Here is a 19,215-nt window from a genome sequence, read left to right as displayed (position 1 = left end):
TAAAAATATGTATAATCAAATGGCCATCAAAATAATAGTTTTTTGTTTTTAGTTTCTTTTTAAAAACAGGTGTGAGGATATAAAAAAAATAAGTTCTGAAAGCTAAAGCTGGAAATTAGGGAATATTTGAACATGAGATAACATGAAGTTTGAGAAATTTAAGAGATATTTCTTAAAAGACCTAAAGGGGAGGAACTCTGCTTGGAGTGGGAACCAGATTTCAGTTAAATCAAGGAAGTCATACAAGAAGAAGTGTGGCATACTTAAGGAGCTAATAAAGTGGTATTGATAGAATATTAAGACTGTCAGGGATGAGTGGTATGGACAAAATAATGATCAGTCTATTATGCCATGTAAAGTAGCTTAAAAAATGATTTTATTTATCTATTCATGGTGGAGAGAAAGGCAAAGACATAGGCAGAGGGAGAAGCAGTTTCCCTGCAGGGAGCCTGATGCCAGACTTGATCCCAGGACCTCAGGATCATGACCTGATTTCAAGGCAGATGCTCAACCACTGAGCCACTCAGGTGCCCCTGTCATGTAAAGTATCCCAAATTTTATTCTGAAAGTGCTGGATAACTATGGAAGAGATGATCAGATTGATGTCTAAGGTGGTTGTTCTGGTGCTTTTTGGAAGATCTTAGGTTGAGCAATGAAACATACACACTTAGGATTCTACTGTTATTTTCTCTGTAAGAGATAATCAAGAGCTGCGTTATTATAACTGGTATATATGGAGAAAAGAAGGCAAATTTGGGGACTGTGTCAACTGGACTTGTTGACTAGTAAGAGTTGAAAGTCAATAAGAGGAATGCATTTAGATAACCCCAGACTTGTAGCTAGTATTTGCTACTAACTGAACCATGGAAATAACACAAAGCTTATGTCTGGGGAGAAGGAAATCGGGAAAGTGATTAAGAATGGAGTTTTGAACTTCCTGAATTTGAAATTCTTGAGGAGATATCCTATAGTCAACTGTGAGATGCTAAAATTAGATAGTAAATTGAAAGTCTTAAGGGTATAGTATCAAGTAAATCCATGAAAATGAATGAGAGAGAATATCAGCAGAGAATTCACGAGTGAGATCAGGAAACCAATGAAAGAGTCCTGGAGTATTCCACACATAAGGATAAAGAGTCATGAGAGATGTTTCCTACTCTAGAGATGGAAGTCTTCAGATTAGATAATAATAGAAAGGACAATGGTAAAACTCTCTGGCTTTCATTGTTGTCACTTTAACACGTACACACACACATACACACAAAGCTACATATACCCATAAATATTAAAAATAAATAACAGAGATCCCCTATGTGACTCAAATATATATTTACACATTCCTTTACAGAGATACAAAGCAAGAAACACAGTTATAGCATTGTTGGGGCATTTTTTTCACAGGATGACCTATTTTCAAATTTGGGCCTGTAACATATGCTTGCTCAAGCTCTATTCTGTGTGAAATTGCTCTTTCAAATAGCTAAGTGTCCTGCCATGTTGTATAAACTGCAGGCATAAATTAATTTGGTACACCAAGTGAAGTCAGCTAAGATAAGGCATCTGGAAACGAGACCATGAAGTTTGGTTCTTTTTCTTTATTTCATTTGAGCTGTGCACTCTTTTCTGTAGTTAATATAAATAACGAGGATCATAGCTTCTATTATCACACATTTTCCAGTACCTACATGAAGGCAATTTCCACAACAAAAGATATCCATAAAAGTCAGATTAAGGATTTGAAAAGAAGAAAACAAAACAAAACAAAAAAAGCAAAAACTAATACAAAACAAAAAAAGGAAGACCCTCCCCCAGAAAGGATGATTCCTCATAACTCAGTGTACCCAAAGGAGCTGCTTTTCTTTTTTCTTTTTCTTTTTTTTTTCAGCCAAATTTCTTTGCCCACCCACAAGACCTCACAGATGCAGAAATAACAGAATATGCCTGCAGCCTGAGCAAATGTGCAATGGGATTGATGACTGTGGGGACAACTCAGATGAAGATCACTGTGGTGGTAAATCCATTTAATGTGAAATAATTGATTCACTGACAGCTACAAGATAATATAATGGTTTGGGGGCACAAAAAATTAAAAAGAAGTATTTTCCATGTGGCATGTCTGAGGATATTTTTTTCAGACACTTGATCTTCTGACACGGTATGAAAATAATCTGCTAACATTCATTTGAATAGTAGAGTTGTGCTGCTTTATCCAAAGTCTCTACTAGTCTGTAAGTCTCCTTTGATTATACATACTTTATTCCAGAAAATACTGTGTGAGAGAAAGAAAAACATAGTGGTTAAAAAATGCTCTCTGTTGGGCAGCCCGGGCGGCTCAGTGGTTTAGCACTGCCATCAGCCCAGGTCGTGATCCCGGAGACCTGGGATCAAGTCCCACGTCCTAGGGTTCTCTGCATGGAGCCTGCTTCTCCCTTGGCCTATGTCTCGGCCTCTCTTTGTTTGTCTCTCATGAGTAAATAAATAAAATATTTTAAAACATAAAATAAAAGTGTTCTCTGCTAAACAGTTCCTTGAGGGGAGAGTGCTACTAAAGAATGTATGTCTGCGTACACAATACTTTCTTCACAATAAAACTAAAGACTATGCTAACGTATGCGACAAAATCATTTGGTGGGTGACAAACCCTGACTTAAACTGGTCTGAAGCAGTTTGTAATGCTTTAAAAACAAAGTCCCACTTAGGGTGAATATTCAGACATTTTCCTATGAAAATATAGTGTTACTTATTATAGGGTAAATGCACTGTTACTTTTCTAAAAATCCAGAATTTCAGAATTCTTTTATTTGGCCCAAGAGCTTCATATGGATTGTGGAGTCATGTTTTTCACAGTGTTTAGTAAAATCTTGAATGTTTGCGTACTCAGTAAATTTGTTTTGATTCTGTGAAGCACTAATCATTTTTAATTACTTTATAGGTAAGCTTACATATAAAGCAAGACCATGTAAAAAAGATGAGTTTGCTTGCAGCAATAAAAAATGTATCCCCATGGACCTCCAGTGTGATCAGCTTGATGACTGTGGAGATGGTTCAGATGAACAAGGCTGCAGAATAAGTAAGTTTATTTTCAAACAGTATACTTTTTGGGCGGCAAGCCCTTGCCAATACAACCTTGCAATGCCACTTAAATTATATCAAAAAGTATAAGGTAGGAAAGTTCAATTTCACAATGAGTACCCTTGTTAGGGCTGAACCTGAGATCTTAAATTCCAATTACAGACTTTGATGTCACCAAAGAAATCTGTATCCCTTAATATTTTATTTTATAAAATATAAATTTAATATTTTTGATTCTTATAATGATATTTAGTTTAAAAGAAGGTAAGGTGTTAATAATGTATTCAGTATTTTAAGATTTTAATCCATTGCTGAGTTATTCTTAAAGAAGACATCATTGTTTTATTCATTTGGAGTGTGGTGATATTTGAGTTATTAGACCTTGGTTATTTTTGTGTTTAATGTTTGATATCTAATTTTTCAAATTAAGAAACATAACCAAACTTATGACTTTAGATTTGGATTGCTTGTAAAAGTTATAAAATACTTTCTACTATGGAGTCTTTTATTTTTTCTCATTTATGCATCTGAATTGTTCCTCACTGGGTGATGAAGCATTACCCGCTACAATATGGCCACGTATTATCTCAACTGAAGTATATATAATTCCACTGATGTACTTTAATTAATTATAAAATATTCAAAAGTCAGTGGAGATTAATAATGGCTAAAATTCTGATAAAGTTTTCATATTTCAAAATAACTTGATATATGTCAGTAAATAGAGCTAATCCAACAATATTTTTATAATAATGTTCCTCTCATTTATTTGCATGCTATAATGTTTTCTGGAATAGGAGATAAAGCTATGAAATCGCAACTACTATGCTAGAAATGACAAATAACACATAGTCTGTCCTAACTTGTGTAACAGCCCATGACCACTGGATGCATGTTGCTCCTCATACATATTTCCAGGCTGAAAAAGTTTAAGAACTGATGATTTAGCCTACTTGTTTGAATAACATGATAATACCCTTGATTGAATTCCTGAATACTAAATTTAGGTTAGCAATTAATGGCCACATGTCTAGGTAGCTTGTAGGAAATCTTTTGGTTCCTAGAGAAGGATGTAGTCCTCATTTGTACCTTAGTAATGACAACCTATCATTAAAAACGTTGACTTTTCCTTTTACAAAATAGTGTACTTCAATAACAGCTGTAAATATCAGCTATTGGCAGTTTGGTCTGAACTATATTCAATGTAAATGAGCTTATGTTTTATCTGCTTCTACACCTTTATAAGAAATGAGGGCTTTAGAGAGAAGATCATAATCTTATAAATTCAAAAAGTTATCTATGGAATAATAAATATAATTTCAAATTTTAAAAAAGTAAACTCCCACTTCAAGAATTAGAATTATATTAGTTTTGATGGCATTTTTAAATCCCAGCTCCTGCTGAATATACCTGTGAAGATAATGTGAATCCATGTGGAGATGACGCATATTGTAATCAAATAAAAACATCTGTTTTTTGTCGCTGTAAGCCTGGATTTCAGAGAAACATGAAAAACAGACAGTGTGAAGGTATAGTACATTTCCTCAACAGCTTGCTCTTAAATCTTTAGGTTATAAAAGACTCACAGTGCTGTTAAACTGTGAGATGACATAGGATTGATTTTCATCAGATTGGTGTGTATCTATGGGATACCGTTTTACCTACAAGAGTGAAAGTCTCTCGGGTCAAGAGCCTATTTGTTTGTACGGCTAAGCTAACCATCTCTGAGGCTACAAAGCCTTTTCTATAGCAAATTCAGATCTGCAGGAATTTCAATTGTACTGTTACAACTTTGTTTTGAAATGCAAATAACAAAATTGCTGGTTCAGGAACTATTGGAGAATTGGAGGCACTTCATGAAAGACCATGTTTATGATGACCCATTTCTCTTGAGTTGTGGCATTTGCAGTACTGCAATAGGTAATTCACTTTTAGAGAACTGTGGGCTTTTGTTCTAACCCATTTCCTAAACAGTGCTTTATATTATCAAAGTCCCTTCTAAAATTCAAAGACAGGATCTAGATAAATCTCTGTCAATTTACTTGAGACCATTTAAAAATCGAGCAAGGTAGGATAGCCAGGATTTCACAGTAAATTATATGTAAATATACTATACATTCGGACTTTAATAAAGAGCCATGAAATACAGACCTATATGTATTTACTGCCAGTTTCTCCATTAAAATTGATATTATTGTGATTAGAGTTGTCTAAGTTTGGCTTATCTAGGGAAATTCAAGTTATAAAATGCTTTCTACTAGCTTCCTTCTCTACTGTCCATTTTATTCTTGTGTAAAGAAACGTGATTTTGCATTGCGTCAATCAAAATGAGATTATTGAATTGAACTGGTTATATTCGCCCAAAAGAGAATGAAGTGTGGATATGTCATATTTATGTACATTTTGAATTATATACCAGTTTGGATTATTCATGACATTTTATTTTTCCATTAACATGGAACACTGAAAAATAACAGCCTAGGTTTTCTTTATTTTTTTAAAGATTTGTTTATTTATTTTAGAGAGAGAGAGTGGGGGAGGAGCAGAGGGAGAGGGATAGAGAGAACCTCAAGCAGCCTCCCTGCTGGCATGGAACCCAATCTCAGGACCCGGAGATCATGACTTGAGTCAAAAGCAAGAGTCAGGTGCTCAACTGACTGAGCCACCTTGGCACCCCTAGGTTTTCACTATTGTAATTTAAAAAGCAAATTATTGGGATGCCTAGGGTGGCTCAGTCAATCAACCGTCTGCCTTAGGCTCAGGTCATGATCCCAGCATACTGGTATCAAGCCCCACATCAGGCTCTCTGCTCAGGAGAGAGCCCGCTTGCTTCTTCCTCTCCCTCTGCTTCTCCTCCTGCTTGTGTGTACTCAATCTCTCTCTCTCTCTCTCTCTCTCTCTCTCTCTGTCAAATAAATAAATAAAATCTTGAAATAAATAAATAAAATTAAAAGCAAATTATTCTTTTAAGTTTTTATTTATTTATTAATGAGCCAGAGAGAGGGGATCCCTGGGTGGCGCAGCGGTTTAGCGCCTGCCTTTGGCCCAGGGCGCGATCCTGGAGACCTGGGATCGAATCCCACGTCAGGCTCCTGGTGCATGGAGCCTGCTTCTCCCTCTGCCTGTGTCTCTGCCTCTCTCTCTCTATCTGTGTGACTGTCATAAATAAATAAATAAATAAATAAATAAATAAATAAATAAATAAAAAGTTTAAAAAAAAAATGAGCCAGAGAGAGAGAGACATAAGCAGAGGGAGAAGCAGGCTCTCTGCAGGGAGCCCAACATGGGACTCCATCCCAGGACCCTGGGATCGTGACCTGAGCCAAAGGCAAGCACTCAATCACTGAGCCACCCAGGTGCCCAAGAGCAAATTATTTTTCAAGGCTAGATTATTTCTTTTTTTCCCCACTTTCCCTTGATTGTATATAAACACACACATGCACACATCCACAACTTCTTCAAATTTTAATTTCAAACATTAATTTTCTAACATTTGTCTGTGAATAATGGGCTCTATTTCCTGCACATACTTATGAAAATTAAAACTTCCATTCTCAAACATTTCTGTGTTTTTAATTATATTCTATGGCAAATACAAGCTGCAACTTCATCCTTCATTTTAAGTTGCTACAAATCCGGTATTTTTATTGTGCAAATTAATAACTTTTGCACTTCAATAAAATTTGTATCCTTACTGAAGGAAGTTTTGATAGTAAGGAAAAGCAATTTGATTTGGTATGGAGGAAGGGAAAGACATTACTTTGATTCATAATTCAAGGAATTCAAATGTGTTTTTGCTTTTCCTATATATAGCTCAAAAAGAAAACAAGAAATCACTATTTGATGTTAGAACCAAAGCACTTTAATTAGAATATATAAAAAGAAGACAGATTACCAAAAATACCATCAGAGAAGTAGAAATGGATTAATAGTTGCTGTGTGCCAAGCACTGTTTTAGGTACTGGACATGTGTGAGATTTTTCCTCTATGAAAGCTCATGGTACCAACATTAGTGTGCATATATGTGTATGTGTGTTTAATTTCTCTGTACAACATGGCATATATGTTATATATGAAATATAGTATATACAGTGTTGTAAGAGAGAAATACCCAGATAGCAAACAGTGGAGAAACTATGGTAGGGATCTATGTTAGTGGAGAACAAGCAAGGTTTCACTTTAGGTGGATCTTGAGAGATGAGTAAGAATTCTCTATGTGAAGGTGAGCAAGGATATTATATGATGTGTACAAAGGTATAAAGGTAAGTAATTAGAAAGAGTCTTAAAAGGAAACCTCAAGAAGTGTGTGTTTGAGTGACGAAAATACTTAGGGATGTGCTATTTCAATAGCACTGAAAGTGCTATTTCAATGTGTTAAGTGGATTAAAAAGCAATGTACAAGCAATTGATGAATTATTATAGTGAAACTATTGTAAAAACTTGCTAAGGCCGGAAAATGTGACACAGCAAATCACAGACAATAAAAGAAAGAAAGACAATAAAAGACAATAAAAGAAATAGAAATAAGAAGTAGAAGGAGAAAAATAAATTTGTCTTTTTTTACATGTCTGAAAAATGGAAGTGCTAATTGAGGGTATGATGATGCTATTTTGAGCTTTTCTTTTCTAGATCTTTTTTTTTAATTTTTTTTTCTTTTCTAGATCTTAATGAATGTTTGGTGTTTGGCACATGTTCCCACCAATGTATAAACATGGAAGGGTCATATAAATGTGTGTGTGGCCAGAATTTTCAGGAAAGGAATAACACCTGCATAGCAAAAGGTAAGATCATAACAATTATTTCAAATGTTAATATAACTGTTATAAATATCTTATGGGAAAACAATGTTTCATACTATATTTTAGCAATAGCTCCATGCTTGAAAATCGAAATAAGTCTCTTTTCAATATTGGCTAATTTTCCCAGTTTCTTTGTTAACCTTCTTAATTAATCTAATCTAGGATGGTTTATAGACATGACTGTCAAATACATTGTAACTGTTAAAATCACTTTTGTGTTTAAAAAATTGGTCAGAAGGAGGGAAATGTTTTTACAAGTCAATGTGATAGACTGTAAAGCATCTTTCTTTATGGACTGCCCTCAGTGTATTTGAGAAATATTATTATACCAATGGATAAAAATAACAGGTTAAAGGCTAGCATTGTAAGGAGAATGGAATTTTGAGTAAGAGTATAAAAAGTTTTAAGTAAAATCATGCTTTAATTCAGACCTCCTTTACTTAGGAATGAAATTTGTTAAACTTCCAAAAAAAAAAAAAAACCAGGTATTTGGGGCTTTTTGGGGAATGAATTTTCATGCTCTGGTTTTTTCTAAGAATATCGTAACAAAGATTGTTAGTTATAGGGCAGGATTGGACAATTATAATAAAACAGTTATTACAGGTGGAAAATAACATGATATAGTAGATTAAGGATGGGCTGTAGAGGTAAATATACTTGAATTTGAATCCTAGCATTGCCCTTCTGTAATCTTTGGCCCTGGGGAAGTTATTAAACTCTCTGAGCCTCAATTCCTCATCTATAAAATGGAAATATGTATCCCTGCTTTCCATAAGAGGGGATAAATTATGAAATCTTTTCCAATAATGCCTGCCATAGAGTAGATAAACATAACCAAGTGAGAACTATTAAACCAATAGTGCTGAACTATACTTCATTGTTTTTTTTTAATTTGCAGATAGTGTGTATGCAATTCAATATTTACAGTTCCATCAATATTTTAATTAATATATTGAGAAATCAGTCTAGGGTTTTACTTGTCTCAATATGCAAATAACATTAGAATTGAATTGTAGGTATGAAAACTTCAGGCTACAGGCATCAACTAGCAATATTCTAAATGATATTGGCATTACAATATTTTAATGTAGTAAATAGTAATATATTCTTATGATAAAAATAGAATATTTGAGATACATGAATATTAAAAAAGGAAGACTTTCCTCCCTTAATTTTCATTGCTTAACCTAATACAATGATGATAAACTGAATGCATAAACTGGATACTCAGGAATGTTTGAGAATTAATGAGTACACAATAAAACATCTGAATATTGAGGATCAAAGCATTAGAACATAATGCATTGCAGTTTATCAAATAGAAATCCCTCTTTATGAAAAGGATATCTACTACAAATACCTAATTTCTAGCCATAAGGTAAGCTTTGCCCTGGGAAAACCTGCATCAATAAGTCTTAGAAATGTTTAAGAACGTGTATATTAGAAATAAATCATGAAGACTAAAACATGATATAAAGTTGTTTGATTTATATAGAGCAAGAAACTGTGTTAAGTATAATAATTCAAGATAATTTAAAAATACAATCATTGCTTTTACATTGGTTGAAATTTACTTTATTTTTGTATTTTATTATAATAATCTCCAGGCTCTGAAGATCAAGTTCTCTACATTGCTAATGACACTGATATCCTGGGTTTTATATATCCATTCAACTACAGTGGCGATCATCAACAAATTTCTCATATTGAACATAATTCAAGGATAACAGGGATGGATGTATATTATCAAAGAGATATGATAATTTGGAGTACTCAGTTTAATCCAGGCGGAATTTTCTACAAAAGGATCCATGGCAGAGAAAAAAGGCAAGCAAACAGTGGCTTAATTGTAAGTAAATAACAATGACTATTTGAAGTCTCATACCTTTCCATCTCTCTGTTTTTTTTTTCATCTATCCATCACAATATATGATTATAGGAGGTAATGAATATAGTCAATGATTTCTCCCAATATTCTCCATATAAAGAAATAAAACATTTCCCTTCTCAATTATTCTCACAGCAACATATAATTTAATTGCATGAAATTATTTTTTAAATACATTTGCTTTAACTATGTAAAAATGGTAATGAATAATACTCAATATTTCTAGTACATTTCATATTTTGTATTATTTAACATTATATTATGAAGGTGAGTTTTTTTTTCATTGTGAGATGAGATTGAGAATCAATCTCAATTGTTTTTATGTTAGAAAATAAACTGTCAAAATATGCAGGGTATACCGTTTCAATTTAACAATATCAGAAATATACCTCTCTTCTAGGGCAAGAGATCAAATCAATTGTGCAACCATTTCTTCTGACTCCTGATAACTGTATTTCAGGGAACATCCAAAACAGAGCAATATTGTTTGCTGGTATATGATGGACATGTTGATTATCATGGTTATTCTTTTTGAGAAAAGTAAACTAGAACATTTGTTTAGATTTGTGGTTATAGACTATCCTTTTTTGTTTTAGGGCATGTCATTTTATTGTGTATTTTATATTTTGAAGTAACCTGAGAGAAAAAATGACAGATAAATACTTATTTTTATGGGGCCTGGCCCCTTCCCATACAACCAAAAAGTCAAGTGCTATTACAGTAGGATATAATTGAAGTTTTGCATTTGAAAAGAATCAGGGGTTCTTATCTGGAAGTCCTTAACTATCTTTGCCATGGTATCTACCATAAAGACTCAAACTGCATGCATACCATTTGATAGCAATCTGGAATACATTTTTATCAGGTAGATGGCAATAATCTGGTTTTAATGAAGTTATATTGCCTTTCTAATCCAGGTTAGATTAAATTAACTGTGAGTAAAAATCCATATATATCAGAATTGTCTCTTCAACAAATCCTCCACCAAATACAGTATTATACAATACCTTTAAGTTCTATTAAGAACAATTCCAGAAGAGAGCCAAAAAATTTAGTAGATCACTCTGCCTTCTTTCACTTACTTATTTGCTATCAGAACAAAAATCTGGTTTTAGTCTTGGCTAACTCTAGCTTTCTTTATCTGTAAAACACAAGTCTGCTTTGCAAAAACAGTGCTCCTATGTACCATTTCACATGTTATCAATGAAGTGATGAGTATGTACTGTAGAGTTACATTGCCTGGGGTTTAATCCTTGATCCTGTTTCTTACTAGCCTCTAAACTGCTCTACCCTATTTCATGAAGTTTTAGTGGGGAATATATACTGTATGTATATGTGTTAGTTGTTGATAGTTTTTGGCATATAATAAGTACTATATAGTATCTATATAGTAGTACCTTGACATATTAACAGGATGCTGCTGCTGATGATGATGATGAGAACAGCGATGACAATGATGGTGTTGATAATGTTGATTGACAAGGTGTTCTTCTCTAGGATGTATATTATCACATGAAAAATTATTTGCAACTTACCTTTGTCTGAATTTTATTTTCTAAAAATACATCTTTAATCTGATATAATTTTTTCAGTGAAAATTATTTGATAATTATTTTAGTTTTGTCCTTGGGGAGATTAAAAATTAATGTATAGTCAGTATCTTTTAGGGAACAGAATTTATACAGATCGCTAAATTTTTATTTTTACACATAAAAATGTATAAATGTATATGTTTTCTTTGTATATTATATATTTATTTATCTGTATATTCTATTTTTAAAGATGTTTTTATTTGTTTATTTGAAAGACTTAGAGAGAGAGAAAGAGAGAGGGAGAGCATGAGCAGGGGGAAGGGCAGAGGGAGAGGGAGAAGCAGACTTTCCACTGAGCAGAGAGACTGATACCTGTGCCAGGCTCAATTCCAGGACCCTGGGATCATGACCGGAGCCCAAGGCAGAACCTTAACCGACTGAGCCACCCAGATGCCCCTTTATTTATATATACATATAATATATATATATTATATTTTATAACTGTGGTATAGAATCTTTTGTAAATGATGGCAAAGCTATTGATTAGCTTTTCCCTAATATGACATGAAACTTCATCTTGTTATTTAATGGTACTGATTACATGCGTTATTTCATCTAGACTTTGTTTTTCTCTCTTCAGATTTATTCACAACTAACAGTATTCACTAGGAAAAGAGTGTGTAACATTAGGGTACAGTTTATAGGATTCCATCATAGCTATTTAAATGTCATGATTATAAGTTAAGACTATGTCCTAAGCCATTCAGTATTCTATAGACATTCCAATCAATGCACTGCAACAAAACAAAGCTTAAGGCTATACAGATGAAAGGAATTACTTAATTTTTCCTTCATAAATCATTTTGTAATCCTGATTCCTCAATATTATAAATATGTAATCAATCCACTCTTATATTCTTAATGAATAATGTGCATTATTTAATGTTCAAATGACTCATCTATGGCCATAAAGCTGTAATGTGACCAAATTTAGACTTTAACTTGAGAAAATTGTTACATCCCTGAGTCTCAACTTACTTATAAGAAAAGCAACTATCATATTGAAGTAGAAAATTTCCAATGTCCCTTCCAGATAGTAAATATATATAATTTCCAAAAGATGTGTGACATCATTTATGTTTATCTAGTTGTTTACTTGGATGATTTGTGTTTATTACTCTGGAATCCAACTTATGTATAAAAATTGGATTTTTTTACCCTCCTGAATAATCTGCAATCTATTGTATCTGCATTTTTTACTAGTCACCAGCTAGTTGTCTAGTAGTTTAATAAGCATGAAATCTATTTCTTCTTCTAAGTTTTCACACAAACAATAAATGATACTGACCAGAGAATTCTCCACCCTTTGGAAAACGAAACTCAAGATTTTCCCCTGAGCTGAAAATGGAACATTGGTTTCTATCTCTGAATCAGGAGATGAAAGAAAAATACAAAAATCAAACTATGGATACTTTTAGTTAAAACCCCATTATCAGTGGACCAAATGGAAGACGTTAGCCATATAATAACAGGATGTCTTGGGATCCCTGGGTGGCGCAGCGGTTTGGCGCCTGCCTTTGGCCTAGGGCACGATCCTGGAGACCCGGGATCGAACCCCACGTCGGGATCCCGGTGCATGGAGCCTGCTTCTCCCTCTGCCTGTGTCTGTGCCTCTCTCTCTCTCTCTGTGTGACTATCATAAATAAAAATTTAAAAAAAATTAAAAATAACAGGATGTCTTGAACCCATATTCACAGAAACTAAAAATATTGGAATATTTCCCCAATAAAATATAGGAAATATGTTATATCAGAAATCAGAATATTACTCAATTAAATGTTAACTGAAGTCCATTCCAAAGGGAGGTAATTTTCAATATGATCTTTTTCTGGAAGTCATGAGGGGAATACTCTTCTGTAATCTGTGAAAATGGCTTGAATACTAATTATGATTATAAATTTAAATTTCAAATGCAGTCTAAGTTATTTATAGATAGAAATGCTTATGATTTCCTAGCCCCTTGGGCTATACAAAATGGATGGATTTTTTTTCCTTTAAGAAATTAAATAATTTAAAACTTAAAAGGCTGACATGATTCAATCTATATGTAAAGCATAATGAGATTTCTGAATTTAAATTTTAGTAGTCAGAACAGAATATGATAGCATTATGCAACAATTGTACATACTTTCTGGCAATTTATCATTTCTAGTATAAAATGCTGTACAGCAAAGTACATGATGACGAGCACTATAAAGTAGGTCAATGCTTGGAAAAATGCAAATGATTTTTAAAATCCAGATAAGATTTTTACCATTAAAGAGCTAAATATTCCTGAGCAAAACAAATGGTTTATCTGATCTACCTGATTTTGAGAAGTGAATAGGAGATAACATTTTTGGCATATTCTCTATTATACAAATAAGATGTTCAGAATGATCCTGCTTACAGTTTTATTCATTAATAATCATATCTTTTTCTCAGTAAGTTGATTAGGCAATTATTTTTCCCTGAAAGCTTTTAAGAATATATCCAACTAAGTTTTATTTAATAGGATTCCATCTTTAATTGGAGTTCTAGTTATAAACCTCAAACCCCAATATATGGATTTGTGTGTATATCACACATATACAGACATCACACATACACATAAGTGCATAGGTTTGCATATGTGCCCATAAAAAGTTTATGTGTGTACATAAGTTTTAGCAAAAACTTCAGAGTCTTGTTTTAGGACATTAAAGTACTAGTAGAAATTGATAGTTTCTTTTTCCATTTCTAAATGTATTTCTTTATTATTATAAATTTATGATAATCATTATAACTCTACCTTGAAATTATCTATACTTGCTTGCCAAGAATACTTTTCAAACCATCAGTTTATTCAAACCAGTTAACAATTAAAATTATTTATTATGATTTCTTTGGAGGAAATCTAAAATTATCAAATCATTGAACTATTGTCATTTTGTGACTTGATTATTATTGATTGCATAAGACAGGCATTCAACAATGTATGTTGATTGGAGTTAATGGTTCTATAACAGTTGTGATCAATATTCAAATTTTACTGCATAAATATTACAAGACTATATAAAACATATGATTCCACAATTAATAACTCTGAAGATATTATTGAACATATTGTATAGCATTTTAAGGTGAACTAGTCAAGTTTTATTTACTCATACCCAAAATTTTATTTAAGGAGTTCTGTTTATTAGGTTTAGTGTTGGGTTCCTGGGATACAAAATGACAATGGAGTCTTGTTGTCATGAAGCTTATATTCTGGGGAACAAAAACAGAGTCAAGTAAATTCATAAAAAAATAAATACCAAAAATGCAACTTAATTTTCAAAATATAATCACATAATATCATAATTATAATTTTAATATTATATAATTTTAATTATATTATAATATAAGTATATACGTATATTATAATTATATAAATTTAAAATTATATTGAAGGAAATACATAATGGAAATACACAATGGAAAATTATATTGAAGGAAAAACATAACAGACCAAGAAAAAAAAGTCAAATGTTGTAAGTCTTCTTTGAATAGGATGATCAATAAAGGCCCATTTGAAGAGATTTGAGTGTAGACCACCCTAAGAGATGAGGAGGAAGTAATGTCATTTTATTTATGTCTAAGACAACTATTTTATTTTGAACCACCATTATCTTTCTTCTGACTTAGTGCAATAGCCTCCTAACTAGTCTTTTTGCTTTCCTTCTTACTCACCACACTGTCACCAGAATGCACCTTCTAAGACATAAATTAGATCACATCACATCTCTGATCAAAGATATCTAGTGGTTCCCCATTGCAAAGACAAATTTCTCATAATGTCTTACACGGGTTTAAAAGATCTGGTCTCCCATTACCTCTTTGACTTCATCTCCTATTAATTTTTCCCTTACCCTTCTCTAAGGATGCTTTGGTATTTGTAAAACCCATCAGTACCTACTAATGTAAGGCCTTTCTTGAAATGTTCTCTTGGCCTAAGTGTTCTTCAGCCAGATAGCCTACATGGCTCAATTCCTAAACTCATTCAAGACTTTGCTCAAATGCCATCTTCTGAATATACAATGTATTGATAATTGCAATCTATTGTCCCACTCCAATCCTGGACCATCAACACATTACTCATTATTTTTTTTCACTTTCATAGTGCTTATGTTTGTTAAACTACTATATAATTTACTTAACTATTATGTTTACTATCTATACTGTACCTTACCTTGCTGTAAGTAAATTCCCATGGCAAGTATTTTTGCTGTTTTGGCCATTATTATATGTAATCCTAACATCTAGAACTGGATCTGTCATAAAGTAGGTACATAATATTTTTTAAAAGTTACAAGCAATATATTAATTGAAAATTTTTGGTATATATGGCAATAGTATATTGATCTTGAAAGTTATACTTTAAAAATAATTTAAAAATTAAAGAAAAAGACAGTTATACTCTACAAGTTATTCTTTTCATCATTGGTATTCAACTTATCACAAGATCAAATATTTTTGTCTCCAGATATATCCCATTTTTATCCACTTTTGTCTCACAAAAATTTATTTTACAATTACACATTTTACTTTCTGAAGTCCATTCAGTAAGCCTCCTCTGATTGTCCTGTATCCACTTTTGGTCCCCATTCCAAAGCCATTCTCCACACTGTAGCCAAAATAATTTTAGAACATTAATATAATCATCATACCTCACCACTTAAATCCTTCCGATAGCTGTCCATTGAAAACTCAGTGGTTTATAAGCTTCTCCATGATATTCCAGCTCATCTTATGCCAACCCCCTTCCCATTTCCTTACACATCGATCAACATACGCATATCTACCCATAAACACACTTTTTTTTCCTAGCCATAAATACATCACATTTAATTTCCAGGAATGCAACTTCATTTCAGAATCTCCAAGCATGCTCTTTACTTTGCCTCTCTTAATTATCCTGGTGAACAGAAGCTCCTTTATTAAGAAGACATAACTTTCATTATTATACATATATATAACATACACAAGTATAGTATTCTACAAAAAAAAAAAAAAGATAACTTCACAGAATACCGAGTCTATGGTCCAAAGACAGATGTGGTCCTTTTTTGAAATTGTCTGAGAATCACATACTTTTATTTAGTTCCTTTCCCCCCTGCCAGGTTGACATGGTGTTAATGTAGATAGAAGTTTAAAACTACTCAGATTGAAATCTGTTCTTCAGAATAAACTGTAGATAGAAGCCAGGGATTTCCTTCCTGAAGTGTTTTTGGAACTCTTACACATTCTAGCTCCAAAGATAACTTTTTCTTGGTTCTTTTTGGATTTCCCCATTGCTGTATGAACTTCTCGATTGAAATAACATATATCTGTATATCTTATAATATTATTAAGCCATATAATTTAATAATATTCAGAATTTGCATAGTCATTTTTTCTATCCCTGGCTTATGAAGATTTACTCTGATTCATATATTGTGGGCCGAAGGTATAAACAGCTTTTAGTGTGATATACACCACACACACACACACACACACACACACACACACACTTGAGAGTGGCTTTAAATCTTTGTTTTAATAACATTACATTACAGGTAATTAACTTTAGTAAAATGAACCAAATCTTCTTTTCTGAGATGAAAAAATGACACATAGATAAAATATGTGACTACTTCAGTCTATCCTGTGTTATTAGCAATATTTGCTTAAAGTATATTGCTAACTATAGGAATTTCTTTAAAAAAGAGGACAGTAGGGATCCCTGGGTGGCACAGCGGTTTGGCGCCTGCCTTTGGCCCGGGGCGCGATCCTGGAGACCCGGGATCGAATCCCACGTCGGGCTCCCGGTGCATGGAGCCTGCTTCTCCCTCTGCCTGTGTCTCTGCCTCTCTCTCTCTCACTGTGTGCCTATCATAAATAAATAAAAATTTAAAAAAAATAAAAATAAAAAAAAAGAGGACAGTATTTCCATGTTTCAAATGCTTGAAGTCTCATTTTGTAGGTTTTCATCTTTCTTTGATTGAAATCAAATGTCTCCAGTGACTTATATCTTTGGTTTCCTGAAGCTGGAATTGTGACAGATACCTTACAATCCACAGCTATAAAGAATTAGTAGTTTAAAGTAGTAACCTCTAATTTTGTTACAAACAAGCTGCCAATTTTTCTCTAAGATTTAAGTGTTTCATTTATTGGACTAATATATCTCCACAAGGAAGAATGCCTCAGGCCTTAAAACTTTGCTGTGTATTTAGAGAGCTTATTAGGAAAGAAATCATCTGTCTGGAGAAAGCAGTCAAAATGTGTCTTCCACTTTGTGCAACAATACGAGCAACGCCTTTTGTTGTCAGGGTAACCACATGCCTCTGCAGTCTCTTCCACATGACATATTTCATTAGTGCCTCTAGCTCATAGGCCTATCTGTCTAGTGAGCTAGCCAAAAGGGCAACGAGAGTTTCCTGTTTACTTCTTCTTCTGAATCTGATATGTTTGTTTTATTTTGTTTTTTGCCTCTTTGGTAGCAAATGGCTTAGCTTTCCCATTACTGTTGTCCCGCGTCAGTCTCCATTCCATTCCAAGAACCTCAGTTTACTTTAATTGTATTTGCCTACTTTTTGTATTCACCTATTTATTTTTAACCTCTCCACAAATTGTTTATTTTTTATTATATCAAGATCCAACAGGAATTTCTACCTTCCACTCCCGAGCCAATATCCATTTATGGCTAATACTACTCACAATCCTGGTCAAGCTGTGGGTCCTCTGGAACTCATCATAAAGGGGGATTTCCTAACTTGGCCATAGTTTCTTGAAAATAGGACCATCCTGTTGGCTTTCTTGTTGTTATTGTTCTTTTTCTTTTCAGTTCTGCTTTCTTCAATATTGAAAATCATTGAGCATTCAGTGTGTTGTGATTCAGTGAAGATGAACATCTGGTAACATCTTCACCCTGATGCTCTTATTGTCTGAGAATCATCTTGTCACTGGTGATTTATGATCATACATTGGATTTATTGGGTGTGATGTCCTTTACCCCATATTCTAACTACTTTAGTTGATTCTGGAATGACATTACGGATTTTTGATCAGGGAACCAGAAAATAAATGTATAGATTTAAATGACTCCATCAGTATCTTCTGTGCTTAATACTGAAAAGTAACGTTTTCCCTCTTTCCCTAAGCCATATTCTTTACCCTACTAGTGTGACATAAATATTATTTGTCTTTCTAGAATTTACCATTAGTAGAATCTTCACAAGCCTGCTTACCTGCCAAAATATCACTTAGTCAAATTCTGAATGTTTTATGAAAATGAAGAATTTGGGCTTCTATTGTCTATGTCCAGGGGTAAAGTATAGAATGGAAAGATAACCAGGCTATTTTTAATGAATAAAAAAATGAAAATCCTAAATTCAAAAAAGTAGAACTTTGCAATAAATTTGTCTATTTTAGCAATGATACTATTAGGATAGAAAATCATATGTATACATTTACATCTGATAAAGGGAAACTAGGTATTTTTCTATGCTCATGAGAGATAACCAATATCATATTTTTTTACATGCTGAAGGTTTGCTTTATTTGCATTCAAAATGATAAATATACTCCAACAGGTTCCAAATAGCTTATAATGGTTATTTTTTCCATTGTCTGTCATATTTATAAATTTATGACTTACACTGACATGTTCATGTCATTTGTTCATATATTTACTTCTAAATGCTGCCAAACCAGAAAAAAAATACAGTTAATTTAAATGATACTGGAACATTTGAAAAATAAGCTTGTGGTTTGGCTAGGACAAATATTTATATTCTATCCACCTGTGACTATTATTTATACAGTATTTCTAAAGCATATTGTATTGCAGAGTGCTTCTCATTAAACATCACTGAGCTATCACTGG

General features: G+C 33.0%; 1 protein-coding gene across 1 annotated transcript in view; it reads left to right on the top strand.

The window, feature by feature from the left end:
• The window catches only part of LOC129495604 (low-density lipoprotein receptor-related protein 1B), a 1,831,349-nt gene that overhangs the window by 1,712,762 nt on the left and 99,372 nt on the right, over window positions 1-19,215 (top strand). Inside the window, exons 73-77 of the mRNA XM_055303278.1 lie at window positions 1,886-2,011; window positions 2,933-3,070; window positions 4,467-4,601; window positions 7,734-7,853; window positions 9,479-9,720. Coding sequence (XP_055159253.1) covers window positions 1,886-2,011; window positions 2,933-3,070; window positions 4,467-4,601; window positions 7,734-7,853; window positions 9,479-9,720 — 761 coding nt within the window. The remainder of the gene's footprint in view (window positions 1-1,885; window positions 2,012-2,932; window positions 3,071-4,466; window positions 4,602-7,733; window positions 7,854-9,478; window positions 9,721-19,215) is intronic.

The sequence above is a fragment of the Nyctereutes procyonoides genome, unplaced genomic scaffold, assembly GCF_905146905.1.
Source record: "Nyctereutes procyonoides isolate TBG_1078 unplaced genomic scaffold, NYPRO_anot_genome, whole genome shotgun sequence".
Taxonomy (NCBI): domain Eukaryota; kingdom Metazoa; phylum Chordata; class Mammalia; order Carnivora; family Canidae; genus Nyctereutes; species Nyctereutes procyonoides.
This window is presented reverse-complemented; position numbering and strand designations above follow the sequence as displayed.